The 24,954-nt window shown below is 55.2% G+C and overlaps 1 protein-coding gene across 3 annotated transcripts; it reads left to right on the forward strand.

The window, feature by feature from the left end:
* Positions 1-24,360, forward strand: IGF2BP2 (insulin like growth factor 2 mRNA binding protein 2). 3 transcript variants are annotated; one of them, XM_027729357.2, is made up of 17 exons: positions 1-277; positions 749-809; positions 10,146-10,194; positions 10,525-10,576; positions 11,072-11,135; positions 13,111-13,383; positions 17,170-17,304; positions 17,452-17,574; positions 18,135-18,270; positions 18,460-18,588; positions 19,391-19,414; positions 20,504-20,572; positions 20,860-20,976; positions 21,227-21,301; positions 21,517-21,648; positions 21,914-22,027; positions 22,985-24,360. In XM_027729357.2, the coding sequence occupies exons 1-17, from the start codon at positions 88-90 to the stop codon at positions 23,081-23,083; spliced, it is 1,842 nt and encodes a 613-aa protein (XP_027585158.1). In that variant the 5' UTR covers positions 1-87; the 3' UTR covers positions 23,084-24,360. The 3 variants fall into 3 exon arrangements, with proteins under 3 accessions (XP_027585158.1, XP_027585159.1, XP_027585160.1); XM_027729358.2 differs by having other exon boundaries at positions 19,394-19,414; XM_027729359.2 differs by lacking the exon at positions 1-277 and adding an exon at positions 501-537.
* Positions 24,361-24,954: the final 594 nt, after the last annotated feature.

The raw sequence follows: 24,954 nt of genomic DNA on the forward strand, positions 1-24,954 counted from the left end.
GCGGGACCCTCCCGTGCCCGCGTCTGTCCCGCTCCCGGCAGGGGAGGAGCCGGGGGGGCTCCCGGGGAGGAGCCCGGGGGGCTCCCGATGAGGCGCCGGAGGATGAACCAGCTGTACATCGGCAACCTGAGCCCCGCCGCCACCGCCCAGGACCTCCGGCAGCTCTTCGGGGAGCGGCAGCTGCCCCTGCCCGGCCAGGTCCTCCTCAAGTCCGGCTACGCCTTCGTGGATTACCCGGACCAAAACTGGGCCATCCGGGCCATCGAGACCCTCTCGGGTGAGCGACCACCCCCCCGCGCCCCTCGCATCCCCCCCGCGTCCCCCCGCCTCGCCGCCCCCTCCCCGGGCATCCCCCGGTCCCCCCTTCCCTCCCTCCTTTCCCTCCTTCCCTCCCTCCTCCCGCCCCGGCTCTTCCCAACCTCGCCTCTATTTTTCGCTGATTTTTTTGTCCGATTTTATTGGGAGCCCCCCGGGCGCGGCGCCCCCGGCCCCGCCGCCCCCCCGGCCCCCGCAGCCCCCCGGGGACCCGCGTACGAGGTGCCCAAGCCCAACTCCCCGGGGGCGCCGAGCGGGGGGGCCCGGGGGGGGCCGGGGGGGGCGGGGGGCGACAGGAGATCCCGGGGGGCGCGGGGGGGCGGGATGCGGCGGGATGCGGTGGGGTGGGATGGGGAGGGCTGGGATTTGGCGGGGGGGGGATGCCGCCCTCCCCCATCCCGGGGGGATGCTGAGCACCCCGCTGTCTCCGCAGGGAAAGTGGAGCTGCACGGCAAAGTGATGGAAGTGGATTATTCGGTGCCCAAAAAGCTCAGGTAACCCCGCGTCGTCACCCTCCGGACCCCTCCGTCCCGTCCTCCGTCCCAGCGGGACAGGGGGCGCGCCGGGAGCTCCGGGAACAGGGGTGCGGGGGATGGGGGGGGAGCCCCGTCGGTTTTACTTTCGCTCCGGAGCGCAGCGCGGGGAGGGGGGCAAGGAGCTCCCGGCCCGCGTTCCCACGGCCGGGAACCCCCGCGGGTGTCCCCCACCCCACGCTCCCCACCGCTCCCATGGAAAACAGCCCCTTATTTAGCAGGAAAACACCAAAAAAATGCCCCTTTTCCCCGCACTTTTCGCGGCGCGGATGGAGGTTTTCCCAGCAGCGGAGCCATCCGCGCCCTTAGGGGTATTATTTTAGTAGGTAATTAATCAAATTCCCCTTTGCAAACACCTCGTCCCCCCGTTATCCAGCCGGAGAACCTCCGAGCCCAAAGCATTCCCGTATTTAATCCATCGTGTCGGAGCGCGCCCTCTTATTTCCATCAGGTGCCCGAGGCCGGGGCGATGGGCACATGTGTTTCCCAGGGAAAATAAACCCCGGGACTGTGCTGCGTAGCCTCATCCCGAGGTTTATTCTCCCCCTCCCCTCCCTCCCGTCATGTGTAGGGATAAAAGGAAGGAAAAAACACCCCAGGGGCTGGTCCGGGCGGATAATTTGCCGCCGCTCGGCGCGGGTTTGGCCTGGGATGGGAGGTGGTGGGGTCTGAATTTGGCCCGGGATTGCTGGTGGGGTATTAATTTGGGAATGACGGGGGGGTTGGAAATGCTGTTGTGTAATTGAGGCTTAGGGGGGGGAACGGCTCGTGCCCGGCATCACGTGTGCCGGAGTGGGATTTCGTCTTCAGCAGGGATCACACGCTCTCCACCTTCCAAACACCGCCCGAACGAGCCCCCAGGAAATTCCCAGGTGTGATATTCCTAAGCTAAAACCTCTACTGCAGCCTCAGGTTGGGCTGCTGGTGACTTTGGAAGAGGGATGGAGCCAGGAATTGGGAGTTTGGGGCCATAGTACGGAGCCGGGGCTCGACCTTTACCATGTACGCAGGGGATGTAAACAAGGAATTCATCTTTAAATCCTCAGTCGGAGCTCGGGGGCTTCTGCTCTTCCTTCTAAGTTTTCAAATTAAAAACAAACAAACAAACAAACAAAACCATTTAACCAGCCCAGAAATAAATACAGGTTTATTTTACATCGCTCTGTTTTCAGCTGGCTCCAAGTTTTCTATTCCCAAGTTTCCTCCTATTATCAAGATCTAATTTGAGATGATATCTTTTTATTCCTGGCCCCCAAAAAGTCTATTTTGCTTTATATTAATATACCCAGTTTGGGGGGCTGTGCCTTGACTGGGGAGATTATAGATTTTCTTTTTATAATGTGATTTTTGGCAGGGAACGGGGCCTCACGTGGTTGTGTTTATTCCCCCCCCCCCCCCCCCCCCCAGTTTAAATCCAGTTTTTATAGTCGTGGTCGAGTCTTGGAGAGATTCTGGGATTTCAGGGAGTTAAATGGTAAAAATCCCCCCCTGGTTATTTAAATGAATTTGGGGTTTATTTGGGTCAGGGAACCTGAGTCCCCCTTGGCTCTGATCCCTCGGCCTTCCTGCGTCACAGGGATGTGAGGAGGTGCTTCCCTCCACGCCCATCTTCACCTGGAATGCTTGCTTTTTCCATTAAAATGTAATATAGATCTATATTATCAATATATTTATATGCATGTAAATACAGTTGGATAAGGAACAGGCTGGAAAAGCCTGGGACATCTCCCCAGGGGAAGCAGGGAAGGGAATTCCTCGACAGGAGGTGCTGGCAGGGGGGTTGTTTCTGTTTCTCCGAAGGCAGGAATTAAATGTGACAGTGGTGGGAAGGAGCCTGGATCCTGCCCAGTCCATCAATTCCCTTCCCACGAGTTTAAAACCAGCCCTTCTGCTGCCATCCCAATAATTTGGGCTCCTCTAGGAAGGATCCAGCAGCCTCACAGTTGTTTTTTTCCCCCTTGTTTATGTTGGATTGTGACTTGGGAAATTAACGAAAAAGTAATTTTTCTTTTTTAATCAACATTTAAAATTTTAAAATTATTTTTAAAATTGATTTTGATACTCAGCAGGAGCAGGGAATACTTTTATTTGCTCGAAGCAATCCCACTCCAAGAGTATTTTGTATCCAGAGCATGGTGGTGAGGGAAGAAGAAGCATCTTCCCCCTTAAAGATTGGGTTTATATCCCAAAAATCTTTAAAATTCCTATTAATGGGAAAGAAAGATAGAAAAGAAAGACTATATGAAGATATAAAGAAAGAATATTTTTAAAAAATAGGCTTTCTGTGGGGAATGGGAAGTAAAACTCAGCCACCCCAGCACTGACTTTTAGACAAGGATCGGATAAAAATGAGGAGTTCGATAAGTAGCAAAACTCCATTTATTATCCCCAAATCAAGGAGATTTTGGGGGTTCTGGTTGCAAAGGTGCCTTTTAATTTCTGCTTCTGCCCTAATTTTCAGAAATGGGAAAGGAAAGCACGAGGGGGATGTGAAGAGGGGGAGCCTGGAAATCACTGTAATATTAAATATATCTATAAAATATGTATAAAACTCGGGTTAAAAGTTGCTGGAGGGGGAGCGATGCCGGTGCCTCCCCAGGGGCTTTGCTGGGGGTGATTTTATGGCATTTCCTCCTATTTCCAAAGGAATTACCCTTACATAATTCTCTCTTGAGCAGCAGTTCAGTTCTTGTTTCAGCGTGTTTTTGCTTTATTGATTATTTGCTTATTTTCCACCCAGCCCTTTGTTTTCCAGCCCAAAACGCTGGTGATGTTAAAGATCAGGATGCCTTATTATTAATTGCTTTAATGAGATGTTTAATTAGGGGAGTGGAATTCCCGTGCACACCAGTTGCTTTGCCGGGAAAAGCCCCTGGAACCTCTCCACGCGTGCCTGGGAATGCACGTGGGGAGCAGAAAATTGAATTTGGGGTGCTCAGAGTGAGGCTGCTCTCAGTCCTAGTCCTGCATCCTAAACTGGATATATATTTTAACTTTCGGTGCCTTTTATAGTAATATAAGTTAATAATTTATGGTTGTGTATTTAAAATATTTAGTGTCTTTTATGTAGGTACAAATAAAAGATACTGCTTGTATAAAGACACTATATAAAAGGCACTTTTTATTTATATTTTATACATATAAAAACATACCTCAAATGTCTGTTTTATATGTATAAAAATACACTCCTAATATGTATTTTTATGTGAGGGATGTGCACTAGATGAGCTTTAACAATCCCTTCCAACCCAAACTATTCTGTGATTCTATATTTATATAAGATACTTAAATAAATATATGAAATTATATAAAGCACACGAAACATTGCTATAGAATATATAAAATTTTTTACAAGACATATTTATATTTTTTAAAATAGACTTTATATATATATATATATTTTGAGAGAGAGAGAGACAGACGTACATATGATGTTGCCAGGGTGATGCTGGTCAGGTCAGGGATGGGAAACCCCCTCCTGCTGCCTGTTGGATGTGTACCCAGTTTCCCATAGGTCTTGGAAGCTGTTCCCTATGGAGCTGGCCAGGAGAATCCCCTTGGAGCTGGTCCTTTCCCAGGCTCCAGCGCTGGCTCTGGCTCAGGGTGACACCGTTTTATTTTATTTTATCTGTTTTCTGGTGTGGTTGAACTGGGAGCTGCTGGCGTTGGAGTGGGTTTGGCTTTCTTTTCTCTTGGGTCTCTGCTTCCCGCTGGGAATACGAGGATGGGAGTGGGAATGCAGGGATGGGAGCAGGGGTGCAGGGAGGGGACAGAGGCCATGCCGGCCATGCCGTAGGATCCTGGGGTTTTTCTTGGTACTGTGGGAAGCCAGCCTGGGTCTGGAGGCACAGGGAGAGACCAAAGCTGAAAGGAAAAGAATAAATGATTTTTTTGTCCCTTCTTTCCCCCCTGCCTTTGTTTTCTTCTCATTTCCCCCCACCCCTTCTTTTCCTCCCTCTTTTCTCTCCTTTTTTGCCTCCTTTTCCCCCTCTTCTTTTTCCTCCTTTCTCTCACCTTCTTCTTTTTCCTCCTTCCTTTTCCCCTTTCTTTCTCCCACTTTTTTTCCTCTTCTCATTCCCTCTTTCTTTCTTTTCCTTTCCTTTCTTTTCCCCCCTTTCTTTCCCCCCCCTTTCTTTTCCCCCCTTTCTTCCCCCCCTTTTCTTTCCCCCCCTTTTCTTTCCCCCCCTTTTCTTTCCCCCCCTTTCCCCCCTTTTCTTTCCCCCCCTTTTCTTTCCCCCCCCTTTCCCCCCCCCCCCCCCCCTTCTTTCCCCCCCCTTTCTTTCCCCCCCTTTCTTTCCCCCCCTTTCTTTCCCCCCCTTTCTTTCCCCCCCTTTCTTTCCCCCCCTTTCTTTCCCCCCCTTTCTTTCCCCCCCTTTCTTTTTCCCCCTTTCTTTTTCCCCACCTTCTTTCCCCCCTTCTTTCGTTTCTCCCTTGTCTCTCTTTCCCCCCTTCCTTCTTTTTTCCCCTTCTTTCTTCCCCCCTTTCTTTCTTTCCCCCCTTCTTTCAGTTTCTCCTCCTTTTTTCTTTTTTCCCCTCCTTTTTTCCCCCCCTTTCTTTTTTCTTTACCTTCTCATTTCCCTCCCTCCTCTTCCCCCACCCTCTTTTGTTTCCTCCCCCCCTTCCCGTGGCCGGGCCGTGACAGATGGGCCGTTATTCCCGTCCATCCCTATTGTTAATACATCCCAGCTCCCGGGGCTGCGTCCATCCCGTGCTCCCGACCCTCGGCAGGTTGCTGGGCTTTAACAACAACGGATTTTAATTCCTTAAGAGCGTCAGGGCAAAGCCTGGGCTGGGAGGGAACTGGAGCAGCCTCGATGCTCTTGGCAACTGGTTGAAACTGGGGCAGCCCTTTAATGCTCATCCAGCCTGGCACTGATGGAGCAACTCGGGAAGATCCGCTGCTGGATGGGGTTAGGAGGCAGCAAAACTTGTCCAGGATGACCCTGATAGACTTAAAATATTTATATATATATAATGGCAGACACAAACCCAACAACCACTTCCTTCCCTGCCTGGTCAGTGTGGCTGGGTCTGGAAAATTCAGCTGGGATGGAATTTGGTCCGTGCCTGATGATGGGAATCTTTTTTTGTAGATGTTTTCTTCCCTGGGACAAATATTTCATAAAGCAGGCAGGGCTCCTGTTGGATTTCCAGCATGTTTTCCCTCCGGTTTTTCCCCCCAGTTCTCTTGAAAACTGATTTTTCAGGAAGGCAGGAGGTGCCAGACCGTGTTTTGTCTGCCCCCAGCACCGATCCAAGGTGGAAGGTGATAAAATCCCTTTGTGGCTTTAATGCAGTTAAGATACTAAAGCTTGAGTAGAAAAAAATTCTGCTTTTTTTAGGACAGAGATTGGTGAATATTATATTCCATAATATTAATTATATACCATTATATATGATTTTTCATGTTATTGTATTATCATGTTGTTATATTACTATATTTTTATTATTGTAGTATTATTACATGGCTTATGTTTAAGCCAGCTCAGTGAAATTGAGTTTCTGCTTCCCAAATACTTTGGGATGTGAAGACCCTCTGGAGCAGGAGAGCAGGGGATGGCTGAGTGATCCATAGGAGGATCCAGGGAGGACCTGTGGAGGTTGAGCAGGGAGCTGGTGGCTCGTTTTCATTTCACACCTTCGTCTCATCTTTTTTATTCTCCTTCAGTGTCCCTGGATTTTGGAGGGGGTTGTTACCCACTGTTTCCCTGGCAGCTATGGGAGGGCAGGAAGCCACACTGGAAAAGAGGGAGATGTGCTGAAAAACCCTCAATCCTCCTGATTCTGGGGAACCCACCACAAGTTTTAAGGCATTTTCTGTTTTATTGCTTGATTTCAGCAAGTGCAGACCCCGGGCACGTGGCATGGGGTGATGCTGGCAGGTTTTCCTGGGTTTCCATCCCCTTTCCCTTCAGGATTGTGATGTCAGCCCCATGATTTTGCTCTGATGGATGCAGGAAATGACACACAGCTGGATTAGCTCCTGAGCCCACCCCACAGCCTCGCTCCCTCCTCGGTCTCACCCGTGCTGCCGGTGCTGGGATGAAGGAGATGCTCCCTCCTGGAGCTGCTGCCAAGCAGGACCTGTTTGGGTTGAATTTAGAAGGGAAAAAAAGCAGGTGAACCTGATTTCTTTAGCTCTTGAAGCCGGTGCTCTGTTCCCACAGGGCACTTTGTCCTGGTCTGGGCACGAGGTGGGTGTGCAGGTAGGGCAGAGCCAAAGGGTGATACAGGAGGATCAGCTCTCCAGGTTATCCAAGGACAGCTCGCTGTGGCAGTTGCATCACACATTTAAGTGTTTTTCCCCGAAGTGGTTGTTACATTTGTTATGTTTTTTAAATCCCCACCAGCCTGCTGCAAAACTGGTTGGGTGAAACGTGGCTGCTGCCTCTGGTCATGAGCTCCTGTGCTGGGGTCCTGTCCCTGGAAATCAGTCCCCAGGTTTCGGGGGGAGCGAGGAAAATGAAACTAAAATAAAAATAAAGGGGGTTTCTGCCTCCAGATCCTCCTGGGAGTGATGTTGGATGAGGGTGGTCCCTGCCCCAGCCCTGGGAATCACACATCCATCGCTCCATCAGTGATGACTGTGTGTGGTCCAGCACTGCTCCAGCCAGGTGGAGAATTACAAGAGCCATAAAAAATACACCCTATGGGAATGGTTTTATTTTAAATGGTCAGTGGTGATGATGAGCTGCTGGGAATCCTGCCTGGGGGTGGGGGGGAACCTTGGAGCACCATTTGAGTTTCTTTAGGTGCTCTGCACGAGCTTGGATGGACATTGGAAGTGGGAATGTTGTAGTGTCCTTTTGGGAAGTGGGGTTGCTGTGATCCTTCTGTTTGGGTGTTTGGGGAGGTGGGTGGCAGGCACGAGGGGTGAGCACCACCTCAGGAGACTGGGCTGCTCTGGCATCTCCCTTGGCATCTCTCGTGGCATCTCCCTTGGGAGACATGTAGGGAAATTACAGCCTTGGAGCAATTCAGTTCAAGGCACAGGCTTCCCAGGAGTGGCCAGGGGACTGTGTGCAGCTGCTGTGCTGGTTTCTCTTGGATGAGCTCCCTCAAAGTACCCTCTGTGCTGGGCTTTGGTGGTGGGTGAGCTGAGCCAGCTGAACCCCAAAGGGAGAGCAGCTCCTCCCTGGTCCAGCCTGTGGCATCCTGATGGTTCCCAAGCTGCAGGAGGAGGCTGGTTGTGGTGATGCTTTGGCTTGCAGCCGAGTGTGGCACCTTGGGATAAGGCCAGTGAAGGTTCCACCCATTGTTTGGGGCTTGGAAGGTGGTGGGAGTAACCAGGCAGCGTGTCCAGCTCTCTCCAGTGGTTTGAGGCTCACTGGGATTTGCTCAGGCACAGCGGCCTCACAGCCTGTCACCAGGCATATTGGGAATGGGATGCATCCCTTGGAGCAGGCAGGAGTGGTCCCCCTGGAGCTGAACATCTGGCCTGGACTTGGACGTCTTAAAATAGCCCCTCTGGGAAGTGCTGGGAGGGTTTAAAAATGAAACCTGTCCAGTTTACTGGAATGGTCCCCACAGTGTTTGTACTGGGAGCAGTGTCAGCCATGGGCAGGTGACAAGGACAGGAAGAAAGATTCAGGCTCTTGGTGAACCCATCATTGCCATGGTCTCCCTTCCTGGGACCCTCCCAGGTCCTCCTTCATGGCATGGGGTGGAGATGGCTGGGGATGGGATGGGATGAATCCTGCTCCTTCCCTCTCAGGGATCTTACATGTGCATTCCCAGCCATGAAATCCCTGGTGGCATCTGGGGACAGGAGCCTGTCAAACCCCTTTTCCTGAGCACTCCTCCTCAGCTGGCTGCCAGTGCAGGGTTTGCTGTCCCACTGACCATCCCTGTGTGAGCAGCCCCAGGAGATACGAGCCTCCTCCTCCCTCTTTGCTTGACCGTGGTCCTTGTGGGACCAGCTGTGGGTTTTGTCCTACCCTCGCAGCCCACATCTCAAGAAACATCCTTTTTCCTGCCTTTCCCTCGCCGTGTCTGGCCCCAAACTACCCAAAGAACCAGAATGGTTTGCAGGAGCTCGAGGTGCGCCTGTGCCGTGAGCTGTGAGAGCAGAGACCACAGCTGGAAGGTCTCATTTTCCAGGTGTTGAAGATTGCTGGTGGAATCAGGGTGTTGATGTCTTCTTCCATCTCCTTCTGCTTCCTGGTCCTGCAGGATTTGGCCCAAAGTCTCTGGGTGTTGGTGACCATCAGCTGGAGCTGCTTCCCTGTCCCCACGTAGTGTTGAGGCTGGTGGTGCCTGTCCTTCCAAGCATCCTCCTTGAGCTCATCCCAAGGAAGGGGAAAACTTCATAAAATCAGCTTCCAGCTGCTGATCAGCTCCCAAAACCTGGCTGTGTGTGTGTGGGAGCTGTCAGGAAGCTCATCCCGGGTATTGGGAGAGCTAACATAGCTCTTTGGTCAGAGCTGACTGACTACAAGCAGGATTGGGAATGCTGATCTGGGTGGCCCATGGATGAGCTCATGGCTTGGTTGGATCCTCCATGGATTGGACTGTCTTAAAACTCCCCACTGCCCAAGCACAGCCAGGCTGGGGAGGTGTTTGGTGGCTATTGTGCCATGGGAAGCCTTGGCAGTGGTTCCTGTGCATCCATTCCCCAAGGCTGCTCCGTGATGAGCTTGGGAGTGTAACCATGGCCAGGTTGGGAGCACAGTCATGAGATAGGGAATGCTGTCACAGCCAAGTTGGGAATGCAGCCACAGCCACGTTTGGAGTGCAACCACGGCCAGGTTGGGAATGCAGCCATGGCCAGATTGGGAACACAATCATGTCAGGTTGGAAGGTCGGCTATGTTGGCCAGCTCCAAGAATATTTATTTAGGTTTCCCCAAGGAAAGCAGGCCCACGTTGCTGGGAAGTGGTGGACATAGCAGGATACGTGTTTGGAGAGCCCCCTCAAGGGATAGCAGGGCTGGCTGTGGTGGGGCCTGGGGTCCTGTCCCCACCCAGCCCCCAGCCCAGGGCAGCGTGGTCAGGGGTGTCCATGCATCCCAGCCTCCCTGTGCGGCCATGGCTCTGCAGAGGCTCCTTTCAGGAGGTTTCCTTGGAAACCTGACAGCCAGCATGAGAAGGGAGCATTCTGGAGACAGCTCCAGCCCCGGCAGGGTGACCGGGGCAAAGCTGGGAGAAGCTCTTTCCCTGGGGATGAGCTGCCCTGGCTCGGCGTGGGGAAGTGGGATGCGTTGGAAAACTCTCCCCAGCTGCCCTGTGATTCCCAGAGAGGCTGTTCCCTCTGCTGTGGGGCACCTGCAGACCCTAACCCAGGGCTTTGTCTTTGCAGGAGCAGGAAGATCCAGATCCGAAATATCCCCCCCCACCTGCAGTGGGAGGTAAGAAGTGGCCGATCCTAAAAACATCCCGTTCATCTCCCCCTGCATCAGCATGAGCTGTGCCGTTGGAGCACGTGGTCTGCCCGTGGGCCACCCTTTACCCTCCCAGTAACCCCAGGAGGGAGCATGAACTGGGCCCCAGCTCCTGCCTGGCTGTGGGTCACAGAGTTGTGGGGCAGTTTTGAGTGGCGGGGCATCTTTGGGATGGTGGGATGCAGGTGGGTGAAGGCATTTAAGCAGTTGGGTGATGTTAGAGGGTGTTTGTGGGGGGAGTGGGCTCTTCCCCTGCCTGTCTGGGGCCTCACCTGCCCGGTTTGCTGCTCTCCCCAGGTGCTGGATGGCCTGTTAGCTCAGTACGGGACGGTGGAGAACGTAGAGCAAGGTAAGATGGCCCAGCATGGTCCTCAGCCCTGCAAAATTCCCAGCGCTGCTCCCTGGCTTTGCCCACACCACAGGAAAAGGAAACCCACTGGGGTGAAACCTGATTATCCCAGTAGTACTGGGCTGAACTGGTTTTCCTTTTGGACCCAAGCCCTGCTGGCAGACGTGGGGCCACCCATCCCATGGTGGGATGGCATGGGCCATCCATCCTCCATCCCCAGGGATTCTCCTGGTCCCTGGCCTGTAAAAACGAGCTGACTGTCGTTTGGGGTCCACTGATGTCCAGTGGGGATGTCCAGCCAGGTGTCCTGCTTGGATCCAGCTTTGGCACCTTCTGGTCTTGTTCCAGCCCTGTCCTTGTGCTGGGGGGAAGTACAGCAGTGCCAGGCATCCCCATCCCACTGTCCCCAGCTGTGTCCCCCCTCTGGAGTGTGCTTAGGAGCAGCAGTGACCTCTCTCCCTCCCTGCTCTAACTGTCCTCCTCTTGCTCCCCCAGTGAACACAGACACAGAAACAGCCGTTGTCAACGTGACCTACGCGACCAAGGAAGAGGCAAAAGTGTGAGTGGGCTTTGTTTCGCTTTGTCCATAATTTCACACCACCCAGACTTTTCCTGAGGAATCCCAGGCATATCTTGTCTTCTGTCTAAGTTGTCCCACTGCTGGGCTGTCTCCTGCCTTCTCCCCTGATGGGAGATGGGGTTTCCTGTGGCCATCAGCCCTGTGCTTGTCCCTTCAAGGGGCCTTCTCTCCTTGTCTCCTGGACGTGCAATTCCCTTTGGACACTGTCCTTCCTGCAGGGTTCTCTGCCATGGCTCAGTGGCCTTGTCTTCAGGCAGCAAAGTGGAAAGCTGAGGGTCAGGTCAGATAAGCAGTTCGTCTTCCCAGGTTGGAAATCCAGGCCAAAACAGGGAATGCACCAGATTAATCACCGGTGTGACCACCCAGTTAGAGCTGCTGAAGGTGGTGAAGGAGGTGGCAGAGATGGTGAAGAAATGTGGTGGTGATGGGAGAGTGAGAAAAGCCGAGCTGGAAACCAAAATACGCAGAGACTGTCACCTCCTGTCAAGAGGAACCACCCGGTTGGCTTCTGCCATGGACAAGAGAGGGGTGGAGGAGGTGAGAGGGATCCAGGAGGCCTATGATTGGTGTCTGCAGGAGCGGGGGAGCAGCTGAGGGTGAATCACCTGCCTGTTGTGCCAAGGAGTCTCAGAAAAATGTCCCCCACCAGGAACAGCTTCAGGAGGCCGGCAGGACCCGAGGAGGCCGTGTGGAGACATGATGAAAGGTTTATCATAGCCAGCAGAGAGGAAAAAATACAAATTAGGAGTTATTTCTGAAGTGGAAGGACTATTTCAAGCAAAATGCTTTGGTCCAGGCTTGTGGAGACCAGCTCTGTGTAAGCTACGAGTAAACAGTGAGATATTCCTTAATTAGTGGCTGGGGTGTTTTTGGTAGGACCGAGAGCCAGGCAGATCCCAGGCAACTAAGAGCCTTTGTGAGTCCATTTGTTGATGGAGGTTCCACCAATTTCTCATCTGTGCTGACCCATCGTGATGTTGGATAAGCAAGGAGAGATGGGGAGAGTGATCTCCTGGTCCAGGAGGGCAGAGCAGAGTCCTCCTTGTGCCTCCAGCCTTGGCTGGAGGTGCCATGGAGCACAGATGAATGTCTTAGAATCATAGAATCTCCTGAGCTGGGAGGGACCCACAATGATCATCTAGTCCAGCTCCTGACCCTGCATTGGACAGCCCCAAAAATCCCAGCATGGCCTTGGGATGTGTGGCAAAAAAAGGAAGACAGAAGAGTTTCCCCAAGACAGCAGTGCTTGGTACTTCGGGATAAGAGGCATTTTTGGATGGTGAAGCTGCAGAAGTCCTCAGTGGACGTGGATTTCAGGCCTGGCAAGGAGCCACTTGTTGTGGTCCATCCACAGCCAAAGTGGGGTGTGGTAGAGGGAGGGAAGGAGTATGGTTGGAGCCACCACCACTTTGTGGGGTCATGGCAGACACCGGGCACAGCTGAGCATCACTGAGGAGGGGCTGGGGCATGGAGAGTCCAGGTGCTACCCCCAGCCTTGTCCTGCAAGGAAGGGAGTTGGGGTTTCCTAAAAAGGGGCACCACGTGCTACATCCCTCTCCCTGGAGCTGTGGTGGTTGCTCAGAGCTGCTCCATCACCTTTTCCGTGTCCAAAAAGCCTGTGAGGCTGTTTCTGGGAAGTACTTTGCCCGGGAGTAGGTTCCCAGGTGAAGGGGCAGGTCCACAGGCTGCCATCCCACCTCTGCTGGGGAGATGAGCTGTGTGCCAGCTCCAGCATCAGCCACGTGGGAGGGGATGATGTCCCACCGCGCTACGGGACTTGCTCCTCACGGGAAAAGGGAGGGGCTCTGGCTTCCCATGGCCACCTTCTCCAGACCGGGGAGGGAGAAGCTGAGGACTGGGGGAGGGGCCATGGACTACCAGGCTCTGGGGGTGCTGGTGGGGTGCCCGTCCCCGGGGAGCCCCTCAGCACCCTGCACGCGTCCCTGCCTTGCAGAGCCATAGAGAAGCTGAGCGACCACCAGTTTGAGAACTATTCCTTCAAGATTTCCTACATCCCGGATGAAGAGGTGAGCTCCCCTCCGCCCCCCCAGCGATCCCGCCGCGGGGGCCACTCTTCCAGGGAGCGGGGCTCCTCCCCGGGGGGCTCCTCGCAGCCCAAACAGCTCGAGTTCCCACTGCGGATGCTGGTGCCCACGCAGTTTGTTGGTGCGATCATAGGAAAGGAGGGCTTGACCATAAAGAACCTTACTAAGCAAACCCAGTCCAAGTAAGTACTTCCAATGGTTTTGTTTCCTTCTGTAGGGTGCTGCAGGTCCCAGCTTGGGGTCCTCCCTGCACTCGGGGCTCTGGAGTGCCGGCCAGTGCCGATTCCTTGGGGTGCAGCCTTCAGGGGATGGTGGCAGAGCTCAAATCCTGAACCATTCCTGCTGGCCAGGGTGGTCTCGGTGCGGCAGGAGGGGGATGCAAGTTGGAAAAGGCCAGGAATGAGTTCCTAAAGCCTCATGAAAGCAGCTGGGGATGAGGCTTTAGGGAAAAATGGCAAGTTTGGGGTTAAAATCCCGGAGGGGAATCCTCAGTGCAGTGGTCTTTGCCCTCGGGACTTGCTCATCAATGGGATCATAATCATATGGGATGAGCATCCCATATGGGCTAGAGCTGTTGTAGGGGGAAAGGGGACACCGTGGGAGCACTGCCATGAGAAGGACAGGCTTTGTAACTGTTGGAAGCCTTTTTTTAGCAATTAATGTTTTTTTTTTAACATTTCTGTTTTCGAAAAAAAGAAGGAAAGAACAATAAGGGGGATTTGTCTTGCCAAAGTTTTCCATGTTTCTCTTGTCGCTGTCCTCCTTGATTTCACCGCTGATCCTCTGCATGGTTTTCCTGCATGGTTTGTTCCTGCCCAGGTGTGTTTGTGTCTAACCCAAAGCTGCCTTCTCCCATGCTCATCATCCCAAACCCAGTGATCCCATGGGACGTAGGACTCCTGTCCCATAACAACATCCTAGTTCTCAGAGGAGCTTTTAGAGGCAAATTATTTGGTAGTAGTGTGGCCGGAGGTAGGAAGACGATCCAGACCCCGGCGTTGGGTTGGCAGGAAGAGGTTTGTATGGAAAGGGGGAGATGAGTAGGGAGAGAGGAGCTCTTGGAGCCCGGCTGGCCCTCAGGCAGGGCTGCCTGGTGGCTGTGAGCTGGTCCCTGTTGGCCACAAGCCCTTCTCCAGGTGAGTCCTGGTGGATGAGCAGCGGGGGTAGCTGTGTCCCCACCACCCAAGACTGCAAGTTGCCCTTTCCAAGCCCTGAGCCTGGTGAAGAGTGGGAAGGTGCTGGTTTCTCCTGACCACGAGGCCAAACGCTGCTGCCTGGGGCAGTTCCTGCCATGAAATTATCCTTCCTTATGGATTAGCTTCCTGTACCTGCCCTGAAGACCCAGTGCCCTGGAGGAAGGCCGTGCTCTGTGCTTGCCCCCTCTCCTGACCTACCCACAGAGACCAGGTGCCACCACTTCCACTCCAGCCTTGGGCAAAGAGGACCTCAAGCACCCGTCCTGGGCAGTCTCAGGAGACCCTTTCCTTCAGTTTGGGGTGTCATCCCACAGCTGTGTCCTTGCTCAGGCCACCCTGAGTGATGTCCAGCCCCTGCTCCTACCCAAAGCGACCTTGGGTTCTGGATTCTTCTGGTCACATCGGACTTCGCCCCCCGGCTGCACACACAGTGATCCCAGAGATGCTCCTGAGCTCCAGGGGACAAAACTGTCCCCCAGCTGAGCCATCTTCTCCCACGAAGAAGCCCAGGCCAAGAGCCCACCCCACCAGATGACCTTCCACAGCCCCTGGAACTCAGTGAGGAGAGGACCATGGCTACCAGGATAGCCCTGCATGAACACCGTATTGTCCAGCTGGAGAAGGCTGTCTCTCATGGCCACCGCTCCCTGAAGCATTCCCAGACCCCTGTGATGTGTCTTGGAGGCTTTTCCTGCTACACCATGGGCAAACCTGCCCTGTCCGTGTCCCACCATCCCTGGTCGCCCCTTCCTGCAGCTCCTGGTGATGGGGTGAGGGTGCTGAGGGTCCCCTTCCCCATCCTCCCATTGGAATGGAGCTGTGCAGCAGTGGCACTGGGATGTGCTGGGAAGTCCAGAGCTCTCCCTTCTCCAGCCCTTTAGGGTGGGATATGCCTTGAACACGGCAGCCCCTTCCTGGCGTCACATCTTCCCTCTGCAAAGGGAACTCATGCCTCACACCCAGGTGTGGGATGGCTTGGTCAGCCAGAAACTTGGCTTGTGCCTCTCTCTGAGGATTGTCCAAGGTCCTCATCACCTCAGTGCCTCCATTGAGCCCTTCCCTGGTGCTTGGTCCTTCTCCAGGGTGGAGGCTCAGCTGTGTCCTCACCTCCACCAGCCTCAGCTGCTCGTGGGTTCAAGGAGCTGCCTGGCTCCTTTGTGTGGGGTTTGTTGGGATCCTCATGGGTTCCCCCTTACTGGGAGCATCAGCCTGGTCTGTCATCGCTTTGTGTGGCCCCTTGTGATGTTCTTGCCCTGTCCCCAGCGAAGGGGGAGACAGGGTGTCCCTGTGCCTGCTGGGAACAGATCCTGCAAACCAACCTGACAGAGCTGCACGGCTGGGAGCGCCTCAGGGGTGTCACACAGCACACAGCAGGGTCACCACGGGCTGTAGATGTGACCAAGGGTGGGGAGAGCTCAGCGGTGCCACTGTCCCCATCACCTCCTTGCACAGTCCACTCGGGCCCAGCCTCCTGCCCGAGCAGCTCTGGCTGAAGCCGTGGGAGATCCAGAGAGATGGAGCCTACAAAGGGGATCACACTCTGTTTTCACTCCCTACTCAGCGCTTGGATGGAACCACTCTGAGGTCCCTTTGGAGCTGGTGGAGTTGGCTCTGCCCTTATCTCAGCTCCCCCAGCCTTACCTGGCTCACCCTCCACTGCTCACGTTCCAACACGCTGGCTCAGGAGCTCATGGAAGAGTTGACCTGTGCAAACCCACCGGGACCCCACACCATTCCCCCACGGATGGGGGTGACTCTGCCCCACAGGCCTTGGCCTGGCACACACAGCGACACCAGGTCGGGACGGAGACCTCGGAGACGTGGCCGGAGGCTCTGCCGCGTCGGAGCCGAGCACCGGTGGGATTCACCGAGGGGCTGAGCAGCCACTGCCGCCCCTGCTCAGAAGATGTGGCCCTGGCTGCGGCAGTGACAGGGACACACGGTGGTGGCCCGTGGCAGGACAGCTGCATGGCGTCCGTCATTCTGCGGCGGGAAGAGCGCGCGGCCTCGCGCGGAGAAGACGGAGAGGTCGCTTCCCCCTGCTCTCCAGGACGCGTGGTTGAAGTGCGGGAGTCTCCTACCCTGCTTTCCTCTCTCCCTCTCTCTCAGGGCCTTTGCCAGGTACGGTTGAGCGTGAGGAGCGAGCTGGAGGCGCGTTCTGCCTCCCTGCCATGAGCTGAGGGAGGACCAGAGGAGGAGAGCAGGTCCCGCCGGGCGCACGGGAGGGGCTGCTGCTCTCCCGAGGGAGGGCGTGAGTACCAGCGCTCTTGTTGACGTGTTGCCTCCGTGTCGGGACAGACGCTGCCCACGGGTAAGTTCTCTCTGTCCCGAAGGACATGGTCGCTGGACAGCCTCGGGTGTTGTGCAGAGAGAGGAGGAGGTCGAAGGGACCTCTGGAGACCCCTGACCCGGTCTCCGGCTCCGAGTGGGACTGGCATCAGAGAGGATAGGCAGGTGGCTCAGGGCTTTGAGCTGTTGAGGGTTTGTTCTGCCTCCTCGATGCATTGGTTGACGTTGTGACGCCCCTCAGCTCCCGGGGACCTCGTGTCCTAAAGGCAAACCTAGCCCAGGTCTGGTCCAAAGCACCCGAAACCAAACACGACCTGGGCTTGCATGAGCCAGGTGGTGGCAGATGCACCTGAGACCCAGGTTCACCCCAAAGCTTGAGCAAGTGTTGAAACGAGTTTTTCTCAGCTCCTGAGCTCTCGAAAACCTCTGTGTGCCACCAGACCCATCTCAGGGGGCTCCTCTCTGCCGGTTGTTTCTCCGTAGGGTCGACATCCACCGGAAGGAGAACGCCGGCGCCGCCGAAAAGCCCATCACCATCCACGCCACGCCGGAGGGCTGCTCCGAAGCCTGTCGCATGATCCTGGATATCATGCAGAAGGAGGCTGATGAAACTAAATCGTGAGTGCTGCGGGCTCAGCCAGACGGGTGGTGGTTTGAAACGGTGGTGGTTCTTCTGCTCCCTCCACCGCGTCCGTAGTGCCCCTGCCTGGAAATGGGTTTCCTGGCCGGACGGACCTTTGGATTTTATTTTTGAATCCGTTTTAGAGCAGAAGAGATTCCCTTGAAAATCCTGGCACACAACAGCCTGGTGGGGAGGTTGATTGGCAAGGAGGGCCGCAACCTCAAGAAGATTGAGCAGGACACGGGCACGAAGATCACCATCTCCCCGTAAGTTCCTGTGACAGGACAAGGGCAATGGCTTCCCACTACCAGAGGGCAGGGATAGATGGGATATTGGGAAGGAGTTCTTCGCTGTGAGGGTGGGGAGGCCCTGGCACAGGTTGCCCAGAGAAGCTGTGGCTGCCCCATCCCAGGAAGTGTTCAAGGCCAGGTTGGACAGGGCTCAGAGCAACCTGGGCTAGTGGGAGGTGTCCCTGCCCATGGCAGGGGGTGGAACTGGATGGGCTTTAAGGTCCCTTCTAACCCAAACTGTTCTGGAATTCCATGATTCAGTGAAGTCCTGGTGAACCCCAAGCCCCCTCCTTCCATCCAGCATGGGATGGGCTGTGCTAGAGCCAGAAAACAGAGCAGTTGTGCCCTTCCGTGTGCATTCCCATCCCAGGTGGACGTTCCTCAGCCCAGGTGGATGGTGGTGCTGGGCCAGGAGAGGGGGGGATGTGTGGAATCTGTCTTGGGGAGGAACCCTCAGCTTTGATTTGAGTTTTCCTGGGGCTTTTCTTGCCCCGGAGGAGGAATGTAACAGCATGTCCGGGTTTCCCTGCGGGCAGTTTGCAGGATTTGACCATTTACAACCCCGAGCGGACCATCACGGTGAAGGGCAGCACGGAGGCCTGTTCCCATGCCGAGGTGGAGATCATGAAGAAGCTGAGAGAGGCCTACGAGAACGACGTGGTGGCTGTCAATGTAAGCTCCAGCCTTCCCCCTGGGATGCTCCCGCTCCACTGAGGTGGCCAGAAGAAAACTGGAGGGGAGAGTGTCAATATGTTATGACAAGGGTTGGTTGGCCCTCACCCATCGCACCCACAGAGGGGTGAGAAGCCCAAAACCCCCACTCTGCCTTTCACACCTCTCTCCACCTCTTTGTTTTCCCAGCAACAAGCCAACCTGATCCCAGGACTGAACCTCAACGCCTTGGGCATCTTCTCCACAGGGCTGTCCATGCTCCCATCCGCCCCAGGGGCCAGAGGGGCTGCAGCTGCCACCCCCTACCACCCCTTTGCAGTAAGTGTGGGAGGCTTTGGGGTGTGGGAGGGTGTTCCTGGGGGCAGACTGGTGTGTGGAGTGTCCTGCTGGATCTGTTGGCTTTGGGTGGTCACTGGAACTGCAGGAGCCTTGAGTGGGAGCTCTGACTCTTGGCCATTTGGGGAGGATGCTGTCTTGGCAGCAGAGTGGAGAGGGCAGGGAATGAAGGTGGCTTGTCCTTCCTTGGATTCAGCTCCTGGGAAGATCCCTGTGTTGTGCTGAGCTTGGTTTCACGTGTTTAAGGACTAGCTGTGTCTCGGGGGTCAGTGTCTGAAGAGAGCATGGAAGAACCTTGCGGGTGCTCTTCAGTCCTGACTCCAAGCCCACCACTGGGTTGGTGTGGGCTGGGTTGTGCCCTGTGGCTCTGGTCTTGGTGGCCACCTGAGTCCCCTGGTGTGGTCACAGGATGTGCAGGGGACGAGCAGCCCACCCTGTGCATCCACCAACAAAGGATCACCTTGGATCCCTGCCCTGGCACGCAGGGGTTGTGCTTGCAGGGAGCCAGTCTCCACCCCACCTCATAGGGAGGCATTTTCCTTGTTCTTGGGGTGCTGAGACCTGGGGAAGGATCTTCAAAACCCCTGAGGTCTCGCGTGGGCAGCAATGGTCCAGTGCCCAGAGACCACGGTGGCCAAAGTGCTGAGAAAGTCCCTCCAGCAGCATCTGCAGAGCACCCTTGGGCCCCCCAGGTGCTGTGGGCTGTCTCTGTTAGTCTCTGAAGAGTTTATTCCAAGCTGTGGGTTAATTGACTTGTGCTGTTTTCTCTCCCTGGCGATGGCAGCAGCAGAGTGGGCGCAGGAGGACGGTGAGTGCCAGGGAGGGTGAGGGGGGGTGGTGGCTCTGGAGGGCACCAGGAGGGTCAATTGGTGTGTCTGTGCCAGCCCATGGAGGGGAGGATGCTCTCCCTGTATGTTGGGAGACGTCAGCTTGTGGGAAGTATTTGTGGGTGTGATGGGGAGGGTCTGGGCAGGCTTCTGAAGGGCAGCGTTTGGTGTGGGGTCCTTCACCCCAAAGCTTTGCATGTCCTGTTTTAAGTCCCCCTGGTGAGGCCAAGAGGAGCAATTTCCTCTTGGAAATCGCCCATGTTTATTTATAGTAAGACAAAAATGTGGAGGTCTAGAGACTGGGCAAGGATGGAGGATGAGAAAGGAGCTTCACAGTGAATGGGGGAGGCTGAGAAGTGGGGGCCACCCTGGCTGGGTGGGAGATGACCTGTTGATGTCCCCCAGAGTGGGAGGGAGTTGTGTCTGTTGACAGGAGAAATGTCTGATGGATTTGAGACACAGAAGAGGTTGAGTTGGGTTGGGGTGGGTTGGGTTGGGGTGCTGGCACACAGTCCTTCCTTCTGGCCATGGAGAGGCCCTCTGCTTTCTCTCTACTCCCAGCCTGGGTATTGGGAGAACATCTTCAGCCTTTGCTTTTCCCTCTCTTGGAACTGGAGAGGGACAATGGGGATGGAAATCAGAGCCAAAGGAGACGTTTTGCTCAGTTCTCCCCAGCCCCCACCTTCTCCACAGGAGACCAGTGGTGGTTGCAGCACAACCAGGAGGCTTTCCAGGGTTGTGGCTGCTCCATCAGCAGGACACGGCCGAAAAACCAGCAGTGGGAAAGAACTGGGGTTAAGTGGGAGCTCCCACCGCCTCCCAGCCCCTTTGTGCTGGGCCAGAAGCACAGCATCCAGGCTGTAGCTCACCCTTTTACACCCTTGGGTGCACCCACGGTCTCAGAGGGGTCTCAGGGGGTGAGAGTTGGTCCCTGAGTCCCCACCAGGCTCATGGTGGTGGCACACTGCTCTTCTCACTCGTACTAGGGGTGGCTGGGATGGGGCTGGGAAGGGGCTGGCACCTTGGGGACGTCACTGATGTCACTGACCCTGTTTCCTCTCCCACCACAGGGCTCCTCAGCCTACGTGTCAGGTCTCTACGGAGCCTCTCCGGCTGGCGCCTTCCCCCACCAGCACCCTGTAAGTTCCTCTCCTCCATCAGCACCCCAAAAGTGCCCCAGCACCTCCCTCCATGAGGTCTTCACTTGAGCACCTTGGGAGGGGGGGGGTTGTGTGGCCAGGGCAGGCAAAAAAACAAGGTGGGTGCCAGCACCTCGACCCAAACCAACCCAACTCCCAGAACCAACTCAACCCGCACCAACCCAGCCCAACCCAGCTCCTCCTCAACCCTGGCATGCTGGGGTGGGGAGGCCACCCCCTGATCCATCTGATCCCCTGACCCTCTGGCTCCTCTGTGCCCCTTCCAGCTGCCGGAGCAGGAGGTGGTGAACTTGTTCATCCCGACGCAGGCGGTGGGGGCCATCATCGGCAAGAAGGGGCAGCACATCAAGCAGCTGGCACGGTTTGCTGGTGCCTCCATCAAGGTGAGCAGGGCTCTGCAGGGGTTGCCCAGGGCCTTCATGCCTCAGTTTCCCCTTCCTGCTATTGAGGGCAGAGAATGGGAGCCCTTGGGGGGTGGTTTTACTCCCCAAATTAGTAGAAACCCAGTCCCGCAAGCCTGGTTGTCACTCCTGCAGGGATGGGGGGATGTCCTTGCATGGGGGGACATCCCATTTAGGGGAGGTCTTGCCCGAGGAGGGGATCCCACTCACACTCCTTTCCACTCCCTCCCAGATTGCCCCAGCAGAAGGTCCGGACGCCAGCGAGCGGATGGTGATCATCACGGGGCCACCCGAGGCTCAGTTCAAGGTGTGCTGGCTGTGGAGTGGGTGCTGGGTGAGGACATGGGCAGGGACACAGCGAGGGCATCCCTGAAGTCCCTACTGTGCTGCCACCCTCTGAGTGCCAGGGGGGCTCATGGCTTGGGACCACGACTTTGGTGCTAGTGGACATGGGCACCCGTGGGGATGGAGGGCACGGCAGGCACTGCTGGTTTTACTTCCCTTCTTCTGTCCCCTCTGCAGGCCCAGGGACGAATATTCGGGAAGCTGAAAGAGGAAAACTTCTTTAACCCGAAGGAGGAGGTGAAGCTCGAAGCCCACATCAAGGTGCCTTCCTTCGCCGCCGGCCGCGTCATCGGCAAAGGCGGCAAGACGGTAGGTGGGGGGTGCAGGGGTGCTCCCACCTGCCCCAGTGGGGCAGAGTTGGGCATCCCCCATGTCCCATCACCCTGTCCGGGTGCTCCATGATCCCAGCAATGTCTCAGTCCCTGGAGGTGGCTCTTCGTGGTGGCTGAGGGGGACGGGGTGTGACCCACGGCATTCCCAGTGCCATGTGCCGGCTTGGAGCTGGGGGTGGCACCGGCAACGGAGGATTTTGGCTCTTCCACGGCAAAACCTGGATCTGTGTCCTTTTCTCCAGGTGAATGAGCTGCAGAATTTAACGAGTGCAGAAGTGATTGTGCCGCGGGACCAAACCCCGGACGAGAACGACGAGGTCGTCGTCAAAATCATCGGGCATTTCTTTGCCAGTCAGGTGAGGTTTGGCCACGTGGCCGTGGCTTTTCTGGCATTCCCAGCCAGGTTAAGGAAAGCCACCAAGCACAGCATTCGTTCCCCGAGCATCCTGCTGCCCTGATCTGGGAGGTTTCTGGGCAGTTTTGGTCACTGCAGTGTAAGAAGGATCTGAAGCCATTGGAGAGTGTCCAAAGGAGGCAGCGAGGATGGGGAAGGGCCTTGATTTGGAGACGTGTGAGGACACTGAGGGCACTTGGTGTGTTCAGCTGGAGCAGAGGAGACTGAGGGGAGACCTCACTGCAGTTCCAACTGCCTGGGCAGGGGCAGAGGAGGGGCAGGGACTGAGCTCTGCTCTGGGGGGACCAGGGACAGCATCCAGGGAATGGCTGGAGCTGTGTCAGGGCAGGCTCAGGTTGGATCTCAGGCAAAGGTTCTTCCCCCAGAGGGTGGTTGGGCACTGCCCAGGCTCCCCAGGGCAGTGGGCACAGCCCCAAGGCTGCCAGAGCTCCAGGAGAGTTCAGATGATCCTCTGGGGCACAGGGGGTGACTCTTGGGGCTGGGCCTGTGCAGGGCTGAGGGTTGGACTGGATGACCCTTGTGGGTCCCTTCCAACTCAGTAATCCTGTGAGTCTATGAGCAGCTTGTTTATGAGGCCAGAAATTATAAAGGAGGTTTGGCTGCTTTAAAATTAAAGTTTTCCTCAATTTAACCAAAATCTGTCTTGCACACTGGGTGGGAATGGGCTCCCCCATCCCACCTGGGTGCACATGCCACACCCTTGGCTCCTGACTGCTGGGGGGTGACACCCCAAAATTAAAGCCATGGAGCAATGGAAGAACAAGCTAAACCCCAGCTTTAATTACAGCTGGGCTTGTCCTGGGGTTAAAAGCTGGCAGGTTGTGATGCTGTCATGGCTCGGGGAGGGGGGCAGAGCTGCCGGTGGTGCCCCCTGACCCCCATTTCTGCCTCCCCCCAGACCGCCCAGCGCAAGATCAGGGAAATCGTGCAGCAGGTGAAGCAGCAGGAGCACAAACACGCTCAGGGAGCCGCGGCCTCGCAGCAGCACAGCAAGTGAGGCTCCCGCCAGCACCGCCCGACGAATGTAACCCCCCCGGCGCCCCCGGACCCCCAGCAGGGCAGGGCACAAACCAAAGACCCCCCCGGGCCCCCCAGCTGTCAGCCGGGAGGGGCACGGGGAGGGCTCCCTCCACCCCGCAGCCTCTGCCTTATTCCATCGCCTCCCCCGCCAACGCTCTCCCTCCGGGTGGACTAACACAGGCAGAGAGAGGGGATTTGGATTTTGGAATTTTTGGGAATTTGTTTGGGATTTGTTTGGAGTTTTCCCCCCACCCCGTTTCACCCAGGAGGGGCTGGCCCGGCCTGGGGGGGCCCACGGCGCTCGTTAATTTTAGAATTAATATATCGGTAACGAAACTAACGCCCCATTTTTAAGTTTTGTAAGGTTTTATTTTGGTTTTTTTTTTAATTATTTTTTTTTCTTTTTTTTTTTTTTAATTTTCAGGGGGAGGGGGCTCTTTGTTTTTAGCAAAAGCAGGCTTTTCTAGAGGTCTAAGGGCAGGAGCTGGTCCATTGGTTCTCTAATGCACCGTAGAGCAGCAGAGCTGTAGGATTGCCAGCAGGGAAAGAAATTATTAAATAAGTGTTAAAAAACGATTTCTGAAGGGCTTTGAGAAGAGCAGGGCCTGTAGGAGTCAACAGGATTCCCCTTGCCTCCTGCAAGAGGAATCTTTCCCTCACCCACCCTTTCCTCTTTGCTTTACAGACTCCAAAAGTGGGGGTTGCATCCGTTCTGTCCCCCCTTTCTGTCTGTCTGTCCTCTCTCCATCACTGCCCGGCACTGACATCCCTGAAAAACTATGGGCAGCACCAGCCCTGCCCGCTTTGGGCTGGGAAATGTCCTTGTTGCAGGGAGAGGAGGGGGAAATGGGTGGAGAAAAAAAAAAGTGGATTTACAAAAGAGGTTGCCAGCCCAGGGGCTGGAAAAACCAACCAGCAAAATTAATTTTTTGAAAAAATTTTTTAAAAATATTTTTAAAATTAAAAATATCCCCAACGATCCCCCCAACACACACACACACACACACACACACAGACACACACACAAAAAAACTACCTCAGGTTTTCGTACCTCAGCACCTTGCGCTTGTTGCCCTTTTAGAGATTTTTGTATGCCTTGTAAAACTTGAGAGTTGGAGCATTTTTTTTTTTTTTTTTTTTTTTTGTAATAAAAAAAAAAAAAACTGAGTTGGAAAAATGATCTCGACCAAGTCAGCTGCGAGGTGGGAGAAGGAAACCACCCACCCACCCCCCTCTCCCGTGCTCTCCTGCAAGCTGAGAAACTGTTCGAAAGGAAAAAAAAAAAAAAAACAAAAGGGAAAAAAAGAAAAAGCCAAACATAAAAAGTAAAATTAAAAAAAAAAAAAAAGGGTTTAAGCAAATGCAAGCAACGGGTGGAAGCAGCGGAAGCACCAGGCAGGAGGAGGGATGGGAGCCGAGGTGCCGGGGGCTGCGAATCCGTGTTTTCCTCTGCTGCAAAGTGTTGTGTGAAAACCAACCCGAGACACCGACAGAAAAAAAAGAGAAATATATCCAGCTAACCAGAGCCTGAGCCTGCACTCCGTGATTTCTTTGGGATCCCTCGCGTTGGGCACCGCTGGGGGTTCCCCCGGGGATGCCCCATTTCCCTGCAGGTGGGGAGGGAAGGGGTGGGTGCGGTGGGATTTTGGGGAGGGGGGTGGGTGTAGGCATTGCCACGTGGGAGTTGCCAGCATGGAACCACCTCTGCATCCCTGCACATCCTTGGCAAAGCCAGAACGGTGGAATATCCAACGGGGAAAGGTTCCAGATGGGGCTGGGATGTCCCTGGGTGGCAGGGGTAGGGCTGGCTGGGCTGAGGGGGCCACAGTGAGAGAACCCCCCTCTGGG

This window comes from Pipra filicauda, unplaced genomic scaffold (assembly GCF_003945595.2).
Source record: "Pipra filicauda isolate LSUMZ 115617 unplaced genomic scaffold, ASM394559v2 scaffold146_size1912638_pilon, whole genome shotgun sequence".
NCBI classification, from domain to species: domain Eukaryota; kingdom Metazoa; phylum Chordata; class Aves; order Passeriformes; family Pipridae; genus Pipra; species Pipra filicauda.